The 16,032-nt window shown below is 43.4% G+C and overlaps 1 protein-coding gene across 2 annotated transcripts in view; it reads left to right on the top strand.

Moving 5' to 3' along the window:
• Tmem59 (transmembrane protein 59) overlaps positions 1 to 7,418 on the top strand; it is a 28,539-nt gene extending 21,121 nt beyond the window's left edge. For both annotated transcript variants that reach the window (XM_010610371.3, XM_010610372.3), the window contains exon 8: positions 6,787 to 7,418. In XM_010610371.3, the coding sequence (XP_010608673.1) occupies positions 6,787 to 6,942 (156 nt within the window). In that variant the 3' untranslated portion in view covers positions 6,943 to 7,418. The remainder of the gene's footprint in view (positions 1 to 6,786) is intronic.
• The last annotated feature ends 8,614 nt before the right edge of the window (positions 7,419 to 16,032 follow it).

Below are 16,032 nucleotides of genomic sequence, written 5' to 3'. Positions count from 1 at the left end.
AAAAAAAAAAAAAAAAAAAGCAGAATATTTTCATGTGGTCTTGTATGTCACACCTGGGCCCAAAAATTGTCTATAGGTTTTGTTATTCCATTTTATAGATGATTTAACAGGCTTACAGAGTCTAGGTAATCTTCCTGGGATTGCATAGCCAGGAAAATATTGAGGCTAGAGTGAAGTTCATGCCTTTGGATTGACAACTTCTGTGGTTTTTCCTGTAGATTCTCTTACCTATAACTGATAAAGTGTTAAAATGGCAAAAATAATAGTTGTATGAAATATTAAGGAAAGACTGTGTGCTAAGATTGTCAGATGAAGACTTTCGATAATGGGAGTCTTGACCTGAACTTTGAAGAAAAGGTACTTTGGGATGAATACGTAGAGAGGAGGGTGGACAATGTTCCCCAGGTACAGATAAGAATGGCTGCTATTGGGAAGTTATGGAAGTTAAAGAGGACAGATAAGTTTCTCCAGAATTCATCTATTTATATGAATATACTGATAATGTCTTCTTGCTACATTACCTGCTTGTGTTCCCTCATAATACATATTTTAATCATTGTATTGTTCCTGGTAAAGCTGACATTATGCATTTTGTGCCTTTTCCAGTTACTTCCCTTTGAGCTGCTTCCTGCACTCTTAAATCTTCATGGCATCAAACCTGATAATAAGTTCTTGCCCATGCTACCTCATTCCCTCCCTTCCTGTATTCTCCTTTCTTCTTTTGACTTCTAAGATACCCATAGGAGAGAGAATACATATTGACATTGGTCTGGCTGTAGCCAAGGAAGACTGACTTGTTGGCTGGCTTGGGGGCTTTACCTAGATAAATTTGTCAAAACTTACATTCTAAAAAGTGTTGAGCACTTTTTACTGGGAACTAAATATTTTATGTGAATTAGTTTATTTAGTCTTGATAGTAACCCTGTGAGATGGCTGCTATTACTATCCCCATTTGCGAGATAGGAAAACAATAAAAGAGAGTTTCTAATTGCCCCAATATCACATACCAGTAAGTGGTAGAATCAGGATATGAACCCAAGATAGTCTGATTCCAAGCCATTGTGCTTTTGGTCAGCCTGAAATCATACGTAGGGGAATTGATAAGTTGACTCATATCTTGTGTGCCCTTTTTCACACTGGGGAGGTAGACACTGCTGGGACTACATTATGTTCATATTTTGAGGTAGAATGCTCAAATTCTCTCTTATCTAAATAATTATTTGGTGGGCATTTCATAGCTTGCCCTCTCTTCTAGTATTGCTTACACATATCTGTGATTCTCATTGTGATTATGGTTATACTTTGTCTTATAGACCTGGGGATCTTTTACGTGACTCTATTTTTTCGGTACCGGAGATGAAACTCAGGACCTTGCACTTGCCAAGCAGGCAACAGCACCACAGAGCTACATCCCCGACCCTTTTTATGTGACTTTTGATCTTTTTCTTTCAGATATCTCTGCTGTGATAGGTTTTGTTTTGATAGTATAACTTTAATTCTGTGAGAAAATTTCTTCTATTTCTGTTATTTGGGAGGACACCCCACTGTTCCCACATATGCCACCCCTCAGACCCGTGTGACCATAAAACCTAGAGAGCACCAGCAGCACGTTTAGAACCTTGTTGGCTGCTATTATAGTCCCTCCAGAATTACTATGTTGCCATTTTATTTTCAATATAATCAATATTTAATAAATGTTAATGTTTCCTGTTTTCAAATATTATAGTATAAACAGTCCACTTTCTGGTGTTTTTTCCTTTGTTCACTGAAAATAATAATTTAGAATTTAGTATTAGAAAAATTATTTAAATTTTTTTCATGGGTTTATTATTGGAACATTGTTTTGTCTGACTTCTCCATAGTAGCATTAGACTCCATTTTAAGTTCTGCAAGTATAATTCATCTATGAACAGTATTGTGTGTATTATGTTATTTACACATATGATCATCCTGTATGTTTCAAGGTATTTATGAGCCAACTAAAAAATGGGCCTCTGTTGCACAGAGACTTGGTATCCTTGGAGCCTACACATGAAGTACGAAAAGACCTTTTGACCTCTGTAAAAATAGTTTGAAATGGTGCCAGTAAACATCAGGAAGGTAGTGTGCTCAGAAAAACTTGTGAACAACTTTATTTCTCTTATTTAAGAAAACTACAAAGTAACTTAGTGTGCTTTACACCTAGTAAGTACACATCACATACCATTTGATCATAATGGCCAGAAAAAGGTAGGAAAGAATTTCATTTCCTTGGTTGATTTTAATTCTTTGTCAATGAAAGGCATAACATATAAAGATTTTGATCTCTTCTCTGCTTTTTTATTCCTTTTTCCACATTTATGATGTCATTTTGAAGACATGGGATGAGGCTGACTATTTAATACATTGCAGAGTAGTCACCCATGGTTGCCCTTGTTAAGCAGCCAAGCTTAATATGGAAACAGAGTCTAGCAATATTAGCTGTCCTTCCTGGAAACCGGCCAGGCAGGCTCAGAAACTTGCGGTAGCAGTGCATGGTGATTATAGGCACTGCCTCCATGTTATCTCATTATCCCTGTGCTTCTTATTGCCATTTCTGGAAGAGCAGAGTTCTAAGCTTTTTGTCAAGACCATGATCGTCTGATTTTATTCAGTAAAAAGTGGTTTAAGAAAGCTGGACATGGTGGCAGGCAGCCTGTAAACCCAGCTATCTGGAAGGCTTTGGCAGAGGGATAGCAAGTTAAAGCTCAGATTGGGCAACTTAGTGGTTTAGTGAAACCCTGTCTCAGAATAAAAAACTACATGTGGCATAAAATTGTCTTTTCTGTCATTCTTTAGTTAAATCACAGTCTGAAGTCTTTTAATTCTCCAGGTAGTTTGCATTTTCAAATTTTACCATCTGTTTTTTAACTAACTTAAGACGTTATCTAACATCTACTAAAGGATAAGGAATTTCATTCCCTAGCTGTCTTCACCTTCTTTTTTAATGTATGTTATTTTGTACACTTTTCATGATTTCTTTTTAAATTTCTTTTGATAAATCACTACTACATTTTCTTCCCATATTTTTTCTCATTATGATCTATACTTCTGTGCTTTATAGGTTGATTTGAAAAATTAAAATCCAGTAATCAGACTTTTTTCTTTTTTTCCTAAGACAGGCTCTCTCTGTAGTCTAGGTTGGCTTTTAACTTGCATTGTAGCCCAGGCTGGTCTGGAACTCACAATCTTCCTGCTTCAGCCTTCCATCTGCTAGGCATGTGCTACCATACCTGACTCCAAAAACCAGTTTTTTATATTGTAACTTTATAAATAGTGATTACAGTCATGTGTAAACAATGGAACCTTTAGTTGTAACTTTCTTCTCATTTTCTATTTATTTATTTATTTATTTTGGTTTTGGTTTTTTTTTTTTTTGATACAGGGTCTCACTACATAGTTGAAACTTATCTGGAACTCACTATATAGCCCAGGCTGGTCTCGAACTCACAACGATCCTCCTGCCTCTGCTTCCCAAGTGCTAGGATTACAGGGGTGCGCCACCATCCCGGCCTCTTCTCATTTTCTTATCGCAACTGCTACTCTTTCTTGTATTTTATGTTGTTTTCTTTCTTTCTCTCTCCACCCCCTCGGTAGGGGAGAACAGGGTCTCACTGTAATTCAGGCTGGCCTTGTAGCCCAGGTTGACCTCGAATTGTAGGCAGTCCTCCTGCCTGAGCCTCCCAAGTGCTGGGATTATAGGCATTCACCCGTAAGCCTAGCCAGCTTCTATGTTGTTTTCTTTCAGAGATTCTCTTTATTTTGCTGGAATACCTTTATTTTTTCACAAAGCATAGTTGGTGGTAAACTGCCCCATTAATACTTTTGAAAATATCTCTCTTACATCATTGTGTTTGCTTGATAATTTCAGGATGCACAGTAGCCACAAAAATGATTATGCCTTCTAGTTAGATTATGCATATGACCTCATCTGCTTCTTTGCATAGATTTTACTCTCCACACAAGTTTTACCTTCTCTCTATTCTTTGATTAACTTTAATTGACAAGTAAACAGTATATATATTTATAGTGTATAACTTTCTGTTTGTTTGTTTGGTGGTGGTGGTGCTGGGGATCAATCCCAGGGTTTGCATCTTCGAGGCAAGTGCTCTCTGCTGCTAAGCTACATCTCCAGCCCTATGACATATATATTTTGTGGAATGGCTAAGACAAGTTAACTAATACATCCTTTGTCTACATACCATTCTCGTTGTGAGGATACTTAAAATCTACTGGGTTAGCAATTTTCATGTCAACAGTTCATGGTTATTAGTCACTGTGCTGTACAGTAGATCTCCCTTTTTTAACCGGGGGGGTGTTTGTTTTTTCTTTTCAGTACTGAGGATCAAACTCAGGGCTCTGCGCCTGTGAGACAGGCATGGTGCCACTGAGCTAAAATCCCCAGCCCCTAACTGGGGTGTTGTATCTTTTGACCAGCATCTTGGTTCCCCTCTTTTCCTTCCCTAGATAACTTCTTCCATGCTGGTATCTCAAATCATTCAAACCAGCCCCACTTCTGATGTGGTGACACACAACTGAAATCCCTTCTTTAAGGAGGCTGAGGAAGGACAGTCTGTGAAGGCCAGCTTAGGCTGCATACCAGTTTGAGGCTGGCCTGGACTATATAGCAAGACCTTGTCTCAACAAACTGCCAGGCGTAGTGGCACACGCCTGTAATCCCAGGGCTCAGGAGGCAAAGGCAAAAGGATCACCATGAATTCAGGGCCAGCCTAGGTTACATAGTGAGTTCAATGCTGACCTGAACTACATAGTGAGGCCAGGGGATGGGGGGATAAACACACTGCTTTTGCATGCTGCTTCAAGGTCTTTAAATGCTGTTTGGTACAGTTGTGAACATGTTCTTTCTCAGTGCCCAAGGGCAAATGGCATGTAAATCTGGGTGTTAAGGAAGCTATTCTATTTCATAACCATATTGGGCCATGTCCAGCCCATCAGCTGCTGAATTTGTCTTGAAGATAATTTGCTGAGCCAGTTGTGGTGGTGCACGCCTGTGATCCCAGCACTCAAGAGGCTGAGGCAGGAGGATTGCTGTGAGTTTGAGACCATCCTGGACTACACAGTGAGTTCCAGGTCAGTCTCAACTACATAGTGAGACCCTGCCTCAAAAAACCAAACAACAACAACAACAACAACAAAAATACGTTTGCTGGTACAGTATAAGATACAGTTAGTTTCCGATTTACAAACATTTGAGTTGTGAACTTTGCAGATATGAACGGACCTTGCATTACGAATGTTCCTAGATATGACCAAAGAAGTAGCTTACTTGTCTGCTGGACATTGTCACAGTTGTGCTGCTGTGTGCTTAGTATACAGTACGATAGTGCACAGTTTGTGTGTGTGTGTGTGTGTGTGTGTGTGTGTGTTTGGTTATATTATGCTTTACATTACATATTTGTGTCAAAGGTGTCGGACTTAACAAATGTGATTTGCAAACATTCTCCTGAAACAACTTGTTTGTAAGTCGGGGACTTACTGTACTAGGCACCTCCTTATGGTGGGACAATTGTTGCCTGGGAACAGTCATGCAGATCATGTCTGACACATGTTCAAGTAAACAACTGTCACAACAGCCACTCCCCGACTGCCACCTACCCACAGCAACCAGTGTGTGATGTCTTGTAACTGGCCTGTCTCGCTTAGCATATTTGGGATTGACCTCTTTTCTACTGTGTATCAGAATCGATAAACTTGTGAAGATGATTTTATTTAGCATCTTTATAAGCAGTATTCCAACATCAGTAATCTCCATGGTTCTTGCTATGTGATCTGGTGGTTTGCTCTGCCAGCACTGCCAGCACTTCAGTTTATTATGTGGCTCCTGAGATTTGAGATGAGTTGACCACAAGATATGTCCCATTTCTAAGCAGAGACTTTTCTCTTTGCTTTTCTATCTTTAGAAACTACATCTAAATAGACCTGCTTGGGGCTGGGGATTTGGCTCAGTGGTTCTGCTGCCTGCCTCGCAAGTGCAAGGTCCTGAGTTCAATCCCCAGTACCAAAAAGAAAAAAAAAATAGTCCTGCTCTGAGGCCAGGGATTTAGCTCAGTGGCTCTGCACCTACCTCGCAAGTAAGTGCAAGATCCCAAGTTCGATCCCCGGTACCAAAAATAAACAAATAAATAGACCTGTTCTCAAAAGATGTTAGGTATTACCATTATATTCCAGTGAGTTTTTGGTGTTTGCAGTGATTCTGTTTTATGCTTTCTCTCATTCTTTTGTTTTAGAGTCTTGTTGGATGTGACAGTAATGATTTGGGAGTTTTATATGTCTATGAAGACTTATCAGTGTTATAGTGTTTCATTTACAGTCTTTGGTCTCACTTTTAAAATAGAACACATTTTCCATATGTGATAAGTTAAACAGTTAATAGCAGAAAAATTTGTAGCACATCCTTGTACTCCCTGGAAAGAGAACTAAGACCTTAAAGGATATGATCACTCAAGGCATCCATCAGGATCTAGAATCAGTGCTTTTGGCATGACCACATTAATTCATTTAAACCTAAGCAATTTTATTTGATACTCATTTTTTGTATCTCTAATGATTTAAAGTTGAGCCACATGGAAAAGCTCTCTTTGGCATCCACTGGGAACCACATCATGTATGTATAACACTGAATTCAAAACATTCTACATTCTCAAAGATATTTGTAGAAATTTTAACCAAATATCCAGAGATTAAATTGTTACTTGGAAACTTACTAATTATCCAAAATACTGAAGTGCATTGATTTTTCTTTTACAGAAACTGAGTATCTATGGTGACTTGGAGTTTATGAACGAACAGAAGCTAAGCAGATACCCAGCGTCTTCCCTTGTGGTTATTAGATCTAAAACTGAAGATCATGAAGAAGCAGGTCCTCTACCTACAAAAGTGAATCTTGCTCATTCAGAAATTTAAGCTTTTTTTTTTTTTTAAGAAAATTGTCATAGACACCTGAATTTCCATTCTCATAGAGCTTTTTAAATGGTTTCATTGGATATAGGCCTTGAGAAATCACCATAAAATGCAAATAAAGTTACCCAAATCTGTGAAGACCGTATTTGCTGTAACTTTACCTGTATTTGTTTTCCTAGTAATTTAAGATATGGATGTTTGGGGTTGTGTCTTTATCTTACTAATACCTGCAGCTACTTTGTTGGTTGCGTTGTTTTCCTTTCTTAGCCAACACTGTGGGCTGATCATTGTTCTCCCCCGCTCCTGCCATCCTGTCAGGTTATCTTAGCTAACAAGCTGTATGCTTAGTAGGAATAATGCTTCTGCTCGGAAGAGGCCTACAAATCTGTACCTTGAAATTTAGTGGGAAATGCTGTTTAATGACACTACATTTTCAGTTGTATTGAACTGAAATCATTAAAGTTTTATTTGAATAACTATATGCTGAAACTTGAGTAATTGGTTTTGTTGGTCCTCTCTCCCACTGCTACCTAACCCAGAAAATAACGATCAAGTGTTCTGTGTCTAATGCTGTGTAATGGGGTGACCAGGACTGAAGCAGAAAGGATCCTCTCAGGAACACATTGATGTTAGTTTGCACCCATCCTGTTTGTCCTCTGTTAAATGGCGTCAAGGAGAAGATAAGATACTTGCAGTGGAAACATTTCATTTTGACAGTCAGAATTATATTCTTATACTGCATAATTAAACTAATATTGCTACCATTCCTTTGCCTACAGTAATGCAGATTTAAAAGTAAGCGTGACATCAGATACCGTAAACACCAGAATGTGAGCGCCCCTGCACCGGGAGTGTCAGGGTGCACTGCAGTTCAGCACCATCCTCCACAGCGTGGCTGACAACCGTGCCAGTGTTGTTTGCCTGGAGAGTGAGTCACACCCACTTTATAGCCTCAGATTTTTGAGTCGGAAGAAAATACACTTAGCAGCTAATCAAGTAAGTCTTTTGGTCACAAAATGTAGGTTTTAGTTTTTAAAATGGTTTGTCTAGATTTGGAAGATGAAGTGTTAGAAGGTTGTGAGCACATCCATTTGAGGAAGAGAGGATGAATTATTAAATAAATGTTGCCAAGCAGTTGTTGTCTTTTCCTTATTTTTGTGAAAAAATGATCAGATAGATGGCTTGGAGTTAACTTTAAAAGAAAAAAAAGAAAAGCCAAAAGGTTTTGTCTCTCACCCATAATGCATACTTAATTAGGCACAGGCTTAATTGTGAAGCCCTGGGGAAAGCAAAGGTGGGACATAGACAAAATGCTGCAGTCTTAAGTGTCAGGCTCTTAATGGGATGTGCAAAGTATTGATCCAAATTTGTCAAATTATTTCCCTTATTTGTAAGAGAATTCCTTATAGGTGAAAATACCCAGTCTTTCCTCATAACTAGCAGTAGGCCCTCAGATATTTGCCACTTTTTAAAATTTTCAACATTATTGAACCAGACTGACATTTTTAAAACAAGTTTTACTTAAAAAAGAAAAGTTATCCCCCAAAATGTATACAGGATAAAAATGTTTCTGATCTTGGGAATTCCAACCAGAGGACTGAAAGGAAGTTTCTGGGCCGCATCTGAAGTAACAGCCTTTGGATGGACAGGTGTAACTTATCTCCTTGTTCCTGTGAGAAAGCCCTTGTCTTCACCACCCAGAATGTGCCTTCCTGACAGTCTTGTGCAGGGCCTATGCAAATTCTCAAGTCTCTTAGACTCCTGTGGATCTTACTGGTTCAGGGCCTCATCTATGCGATATTCATTCAGGTGGTATCAGAGTGATTTAGGCCCAGGTCCCAAGTCTTCATGAAACGCCCAGGCACCTTTTATTTGTGATAATCTAGTCTATCTGTCTTGTCTCTGAAATTCCTGCAATGATCAGGCAATATGTAAAACCTTGCATTGTTACTTTGAGCCAGAAAGCGAACAACTAACCCTATCCCTAAACCGTATCTTAGCAAAGTGAGCCACTTCTGTTGTGAGGTTCTTTGGTTTGTTTGGTTTTTTTTGCTGGTCCTAGAGATTGAACCCAGGGCTAGGCTCCACCCTGACCCTTCTTACTGCAGTTTGAGACAGGTCTTGCTGTCTCAGCCCAGGCTGTCCTTGATCTTACAGTCTTGCCTTAGCTTCCCAGGTAGCTGGGATTACAGGTATGTGCCACATGCCTGGCTCTATTATGATTTTTTAAAATATATAAAATAGCTCTGTTTTAATGTCTGTGGACTCTTGGGTATCGAACCCAGGGGTGCTTACCCCAACCCTTTTTTTTTTTCTTCGTTAAGTTTATTGGTACATTTAAAGCAAACACTACAGTTACATTTCTCATTGGAATCTTGTACCTTTACATGATATGTTTTGGCTCTTATTTTTTCCCCAAACCCCTTCCTTCCCTTCACCCTTCCCTATTTACAAAGACTTTGTTTCCAGTTTTTCCTTTTTGCATATTTTTTCTTGTCCTCAACCCTTTTTTGAAATAGGCTCTCTAAGGCGCCCAGGCTGGCCTTGGACCTACAATCCTCCTGACTCAGCCCCCTGAGGAGCTGGGATTATAGGCACGTACCACTGTAGGACCACATATTGGGATCCTGGATCGGGAGGTTTCTGGTTCCCATCACCCACACACTAAGACAGTGACTGTGCCTCATATCCTGTTACAACACACTTTGAACTGACAGCTGATTCACAGCCTAAATGCCAAGCCCTGGGCTAGGTGACAAGACAGTGGAGCAGTGGCCACACCTAACCCGAGGGACAGGAAAACCAGGTAGTGCTCAGGGGCAGCGTTCTAGGCATTTGGGACCATGAACATGTGCTTGGTGGCATACGCCTGTGATCCCAGCACTCAGAGGCTGAGAAAGGATGGCCATAAGTTCAAAGCCAACCGGCAAAAAACCCCAAAGCATAGCAATGGGTGGGCTACAGAACAGACTAATAAAGGATCTTATTAACCCTGGACTTTTGCTAGGGATTAAACACGAAGGTTACATTAACAGAAGGGGTCACTTGGAAAGGTGGGAAAGGTGGGCCAGGGGAGACAAGTCCATAGGCCCTCGGTGCCTTAGCACCAGAGTTCTATTTCTTTAATACTTCATGTTCCTATTTCCCTTTGCCCTTTGTTTTACACATATATCTCACTATGTAGCCCAGGCTGGTCTCAAACTCAGAATCAATCTGCCTCAGCCTTCCTAGTGTTGGGTTACAGATGTGTGCCACCATGCCCAGCTTTTTTTTTTTTTTTTTTTTTTTTTTTTTTTTGATACTGGGGATCGAACTCAGGTCCTTGCACTTGCCAGGCAGGCGGCGGATCCACTGAGCTAAATCCCGGCCCCCAGCTTTGTTTTATTTCTATTTCTAAGCTCCTTTCTATAAGGCTGTCTGTTCCCCACATTACTGTTCCCACTGTAACCCTGGGATGGGCCTCTGGGTCCTGGTCCTGTCTGAGTAAGCAGGGGAGGCTGCTCCGCAGATCCGGTTTCTCTCTACCCTGTGTCCTTCTGGGCTGAGTTATTACACTGCGATGTCATCAGCTTACCTGCTGCTGCAGACCTAGGGCTGCCAGCCAGCCTTTCCCGACTCAGTGTAGTCTTGAGCCCCGCCCCTCTTGCGCCAGTTGCTAAGTGAGTCCTGTGGTCCTGTTTGAGTTACCTTTTTAATCTGCTGCCTTGACAGACTTCCTGGAGTCTGGGTAGGATGTGCTCAGTGACAGGGATTGAGATAGTGGGAATGAAAGTCTGTGGGAAGCGACATCATCCAGTTAGTGCAGATTTTCTGACTTTTTGCAGATCTTTTCTGAAGTCTGCTGTGTGTATTTTGTGTCTTCAGTTTCTATTGGAGTTGAAATCCCAGGTACTGCTGGTACTACTATGGTTTATGGCCTATGTTCACAGATGAAAGAACTGCTATATTTCACATAGAATTGGTGAAAACGATTGTTTTCCCATCAAGTTCACCAAACCCCTGGCTTAGGGGTTGTCTGCTTTTTGTCATTTTAAGACTAAATTATTTTTATTTGCTTGCTCAATTCTAAATTATGTGGGTTTATTTTACTGCTCCTGTGGGCTGTTTATTTTTTAATTGTTTTTCCAATGTTAGAACAGCAGTAATTGAGGGCTTGGATGAAAAGAAATGAGCCCAGCCACTGATTGGAAATGAGAGGATTCAACGAAAGCTCTTGATAAAGTCACCATGCCACCATTACCAGAGCTCCAGATCTGTTCATTTCCTAACAGTGTGATACTCTCTTGTAAGGGTGCCTACTTGGATAATTCTCTGTGTGATTCCTTGTTGAGTGACACTGCTAAGCCCTGTAGCAGTCTCACCTGTACCAATGTGGACCTTTAGACTCTCCCTGTAGCAAATGAGGATGGACTTCCCTGTCTCCATTGCAGAGTAGAGGGAACTGCCTCAGAGAGGAGAGGCACCCAGCCATAAGGTGCAGAGTTCAGGGGAAGAGATCAATGCCGATGCCTGGACCAGGCCTCTCCTTGAGGTGGGTCACCGACCAGTGAAGGAGGGCCAGCCCTCAAGAACCTCTGTTTGTCAGCCAGGCGTGGTGGCACACACCTGTAATCCCAGCACTTGGGAGGCTGAGGCAGGAGGATCGCTGTGAGTTCGAGACCAACCTGGGCTACATAGTGAGTTCCAGGTCAGTCTTGACTACATAGTGAGACCCTGTCTCAAAAACAAAAACGAAAAAAAAAGAAAGAACGTCTTTTTATCACTAGAACAAACCAAGGCATCCAGAACCAGCATTGCATCCTCAAAGGGTACTCACTTCATCCTCCACACATCTCAGGGGAGTGTTCTCATACTCATTCTGCAGGTGGAGAGAGGTTTAGACTCTGACTTGCCACCTTAGACGGGGATTAACCAGGCAGTGAGGATGAAAGCCCAGGTCTGTCAGACTCTAGCTGCAGCCTGTGGAACCCATGCCCAGTGGCCTCCCAGCCACAGTCAAGCAAAGGCAGAGCCTACAGAATGGAGGCAAAGTGAAGCCTGGGGCGGAGAGAGAGTCCTGGAAGGCTCCATGGAGTAGCCTCATGGAGTATCGGTGAGATTTTTACCTGATTTGGGCAAAAGATTTAGAAAGGCGAGCCTACAGAAGTCACCCTAACCAAGTATCAGGTCACAGATCGGGAGAGAGATCTAGAACCCCTGTAACAAACTGTTCAAATCCAGTATAAAACCTCTAGAGGGCCAGAGCCAGAGCTGCACTGCTGCCTCAGGACTGGGGCCTTCAGGTCCTGATGGTTTCATGGTCCAGAACGTCAAGGTTATTGACTGACATTACACCAGCCTCTAGTTCTACGGTCAGCGTAAACTTCAGTGACAACCACTTGGCCTATCTGGAAGCCATCTATAACTTTGCAGAGGTCTTTAGTGAACATTTCCCCAAGGTCTGTGAACTGGGCCTGGTGTTTACATGGCAGTGGGTGACTTGGCCCTTGAAACCAGCAGGATGAGGCCACTGACAGCTGCTTAGGCTGAGGTCCAGTGTGGGGTGGGTAGGTACATCCCTCCCAGCTGGCAGTGCCTTCCGGAATCACCTGCTTGCTTCCCCTTTCCTGACCTGCAGCCCCGCCCCTTCTTCACCTACAGGAAGAGGGGACCCAGCTGGGTCTAAACCACCAAGGAGGAGACCACCCCACTTCACTGGTCCCCAGCTGTGGGCAGAGGCCAAGAGGCCACTTGTCCCAAGTAACTGCCATTGTTATGTGATGTCCTGAATGTGTGAAAGACCTGTTTTCCTGCAATAAAGAAAAAATAAATACCACCTCTAGTGACATATGGCTCCACTCCCAGCTACGTGGGAGGCTGAGGCAGGATTGCAAGTTCAAGGCCAGCCTGGGCTACTTAACAAGACTCTCTCAACACTAATAAATGAGGGCTGGGGATTTAGCTCTGGTTCTGGGGCCTGCCTCACAAGCTCAAGGTCCCGAGTTCGATCCCCAGTACCAGAAAAAGAAGGAGGAGGAGGAAGTAGGGGAGAAATGGGTAACATACATGAAAAAGCAATGTACATGGGAGGAAGTTTTGAATGGGCTGAGTAACAGCATGGTGCAGGGCAGGGCTTTTCAAATTTGTTGTGCATTCAGATCTCTGGGGAATCTTGTTAAGATGTAGATACTGGCTTTGTGGTTCTAGAATGAGACCAGAGATTCCTCAGAAGCTAAAAACTCCATTTGACTCAGCTGTTCCCCTTCTGGGTATCTTCAGAAAGAGTTAAAGACCTCCTATTGCAGCAAAACACGCACACGCATGTTGATAGCAGCTCAGCTCACAGTAGCTCTAGACCCTATGTCCAGAGAGTCTGCATCTCTAGCCCCACTGCCCTGGGTGCTTTCGGCCTGCTGACCACACTTTTAAGTGGGGAGGTGGTCGCTAGGGACGACTTTTAGGCCAGCCCAGTCTGAATCCTGCTGTGAAGCCCAGTCGAGTCCCTCAGTGTCTCAGCTGCGTCCTCCGTACCATGGAGATAGCAGTAATCCCTGCGTCCTATGCCTGGGGGCTAAATGGGTTACTATACAAAAAAGCATGTAGCGCTCCATCATTTTCTTTGCTGTGCAGAAGCTTTGTAACGTGATACGATCCCATTTGTTGATTCTTGATCTTATTTCCCGTGGAACTGGAGCTGTGTTCAGGAAGTCCCTGCTTATATCCATGTCTTTAAGAGGTTTGCCTACTTTTAGCCGGGCACGGTGGCACACGCCTATAATCCTAGTACTTGGGAGGCCGAGGCAGGAAGTTTGCCACAAGTTCCAGGCCAGCCTGGGCAACATAGTGAGCTCAAGGCCAGCCTGAACAACTACATAGCAAGAACCTGTCTCCAAAAAAACAAAAAACGACAAGTTTTTCCTATTTGATCTTCCAGCAGGTTGTGTTTCTGTTTTAACATTTAGATCTTTGATCTGTTTTGATTTTAATTTAACACACAGGTGACGGATACAGGTCTAGATTCAATCTACTGCGTGTGGACAGCCAATTTCCCCAGTACTGTTTACTAAAGAGGCTGTCTTTCCTCCAGCATGTTTTTGGCCGCTTTGTCAAAGATCAGGTGGCTGAATATGGCTGAAGTTGCTTCTGCCTCTTCTGTTCTGTTCCACTGATCCTCATTTAGTGCCATGTAAATGTGTCTTATTTTTTTAACTGCCGCAGGGCTGGAAATGTTGTCACTTAGGGGTAGAGCACTCGCCTAGCCCGTACAAGACCCTGAATTTGATCCCCAGAGCTGAAAAAAAGAAATAAAAAGAAGAAAGGAAGGAAAGAAAAGAAAAACAGACAGACAAAGAAGAGAAAAACTGCTGTGACGGCAATCCTGTAATACTTCTCTGCGTGTATCCACGTATAAAAACCAGGCCTGGGAAGAGAGTGAGGCATATTCAGGACACAGACTCTGAGGAAGGAGGGAAATCATCCAAGAGGGAAAAAAGAAGCCTTAAGTTTTGACATATTTATTAGAAAAACTGAAGCAAAAGTGATATTAGCATTTGTTAACTCTAGATGGTGGCTACATGAGCATTTGTTATATCACCCTTCTCAGTTGTATGTATTTTTCTTAAGTTCTTGAAATTTATTTTGGGAGCAGAGCTGGGAGGGAATGAAGAAAGCATTAGAGAGCGTGAAGACAGCTTGGTGTTGGCTGGCGAGGGGGGCACAGAACCCACCAGGCAGGTACCACCTTGCTTCAGGAACAAGTGGGAAGAGCCCTCGGAGAGGTAGATGAGAAAGGCAAAGCTCAGAGAGGTTACGGGACTTATCTGAGATCACACAGCCAGTGGTAGGGTCACTTGGGCCACTAGTTCCAAAGCTTGTGCTCTTGCCAGAAGTTCCTCAGCCCTAGCCCAGAAGACTCAGTCAGGACCAGGGGAGACCAGCAGGGTGGAGGTGGTACAGGGTGGCCCCAGCCCTTGCTTCTCTGAGAGGCAGCTACCCAAGTTGCTGCCTCTCACTGGGACAAGAGCAACACCGAAAGGGCCTGCAGCGAGTCCCACCCAACCAGAAAGATCAGACAGGAAGAGGAGGGCTGTGTGCGCCTGGCCCCTAAACAGTGCCCCTGAGAGGCAGGGCAGGGCGGTCGGGTTGGAGGGAGAAAGTGAAGTCACCACCGAACTGATGCTGCCGCACCAGGGACATTGAGGCCACCTGCTGCTCAGGGAGAAGCAAGTCCCTCCCCAGCCTCCACCTTCGTTCTCCCTTCTGTAAAACGAGACCATCACACTACTTGGGAGGCTGAGGCAGGAGGATATGAAATCGAGGACAGCCTGAATAATAGCTAGGTCCTGCCCAAAAGAAGAAAAGAAAGAACACAAAACCAAATGAGGTCCTGGGCTTCCCCAAGGGCAGCTCTGTCTCTGTTCTTTTCAGTGTCCTCCTCCAACCCTCACTACCTCGAGCTGCTGTGGCTGCCACCCACCACCCACCTGGTTGTCTCTGAATTAAATGACACAGCAGAGAGCTTGACTGTGCAGAAAGCGGACTGCAGACCTAACACCAGTGAGTGCTGACAGCTTCCCAGCCCCGGGCAAGGGGAGAGACTGCTGGTCCAAAGTGTTGGTCAGGGTAGAGATAAACAGAGACTCACACCCTAAGGAGAGGTGTACTTCCACTCCACAGGGCTTGGGGCTGAAAGTGGCGGGAGATCAAATCTCAGCTCTGCCATTTACGCACTGTGTGGATTCAGGCAAGTTACCTAACCTCTCTGAGTCCCTTTCCCCGTCTGTCAAAGGAGTAATCTGACCTATTTCATGATGTCACCTCGAGGGTCGGGTGAGAGGATGTGTGAGGGACCTGGTGTAGGGCCTGGCACATGACACTGCTCAGGAAATAACAGTTGCTGTCCTTCCGTCCTCCCTACCCTGGGGACCAGAGCTGTGCGATTTCTCCCTCTCAGAACACCCTGCTCTGTAATGAGGATTCCAGTCCTTTGGTGTCACCTCCAGAGTGGGGACAGACCTGGCCGGAGCAGGTTGCCCTGCCCTTGCCCTACCCGGGAGGGTGCTGGGAGGGGCCTGGCCTCGGTGTCCTCCTCCAGGCTGCCCTGGAGACCCGGAG

This window comes from Fukomys damarensis, unplaced genomic scaffold (assembly GCF_012274545.1).
Source record: "Fukomys damarensis isolate Sample0158 unplaced genomic scaffold, DMR_v1.0_HiC HiC_scaffold_23, whole genome shotgun sequence".
Classification (NCBI taxonomy): domain Eukaryota; kingdom Metazoa; phylum Chordata; class Mammalia; order Rodentia; family Bathyergidae; genus Fukomys; species Fukomys damarensis.
Note: the sequence above shows the minus strand (reverse complement) of the source record. Positions and strands in the feature narration are given on the sequence as shown.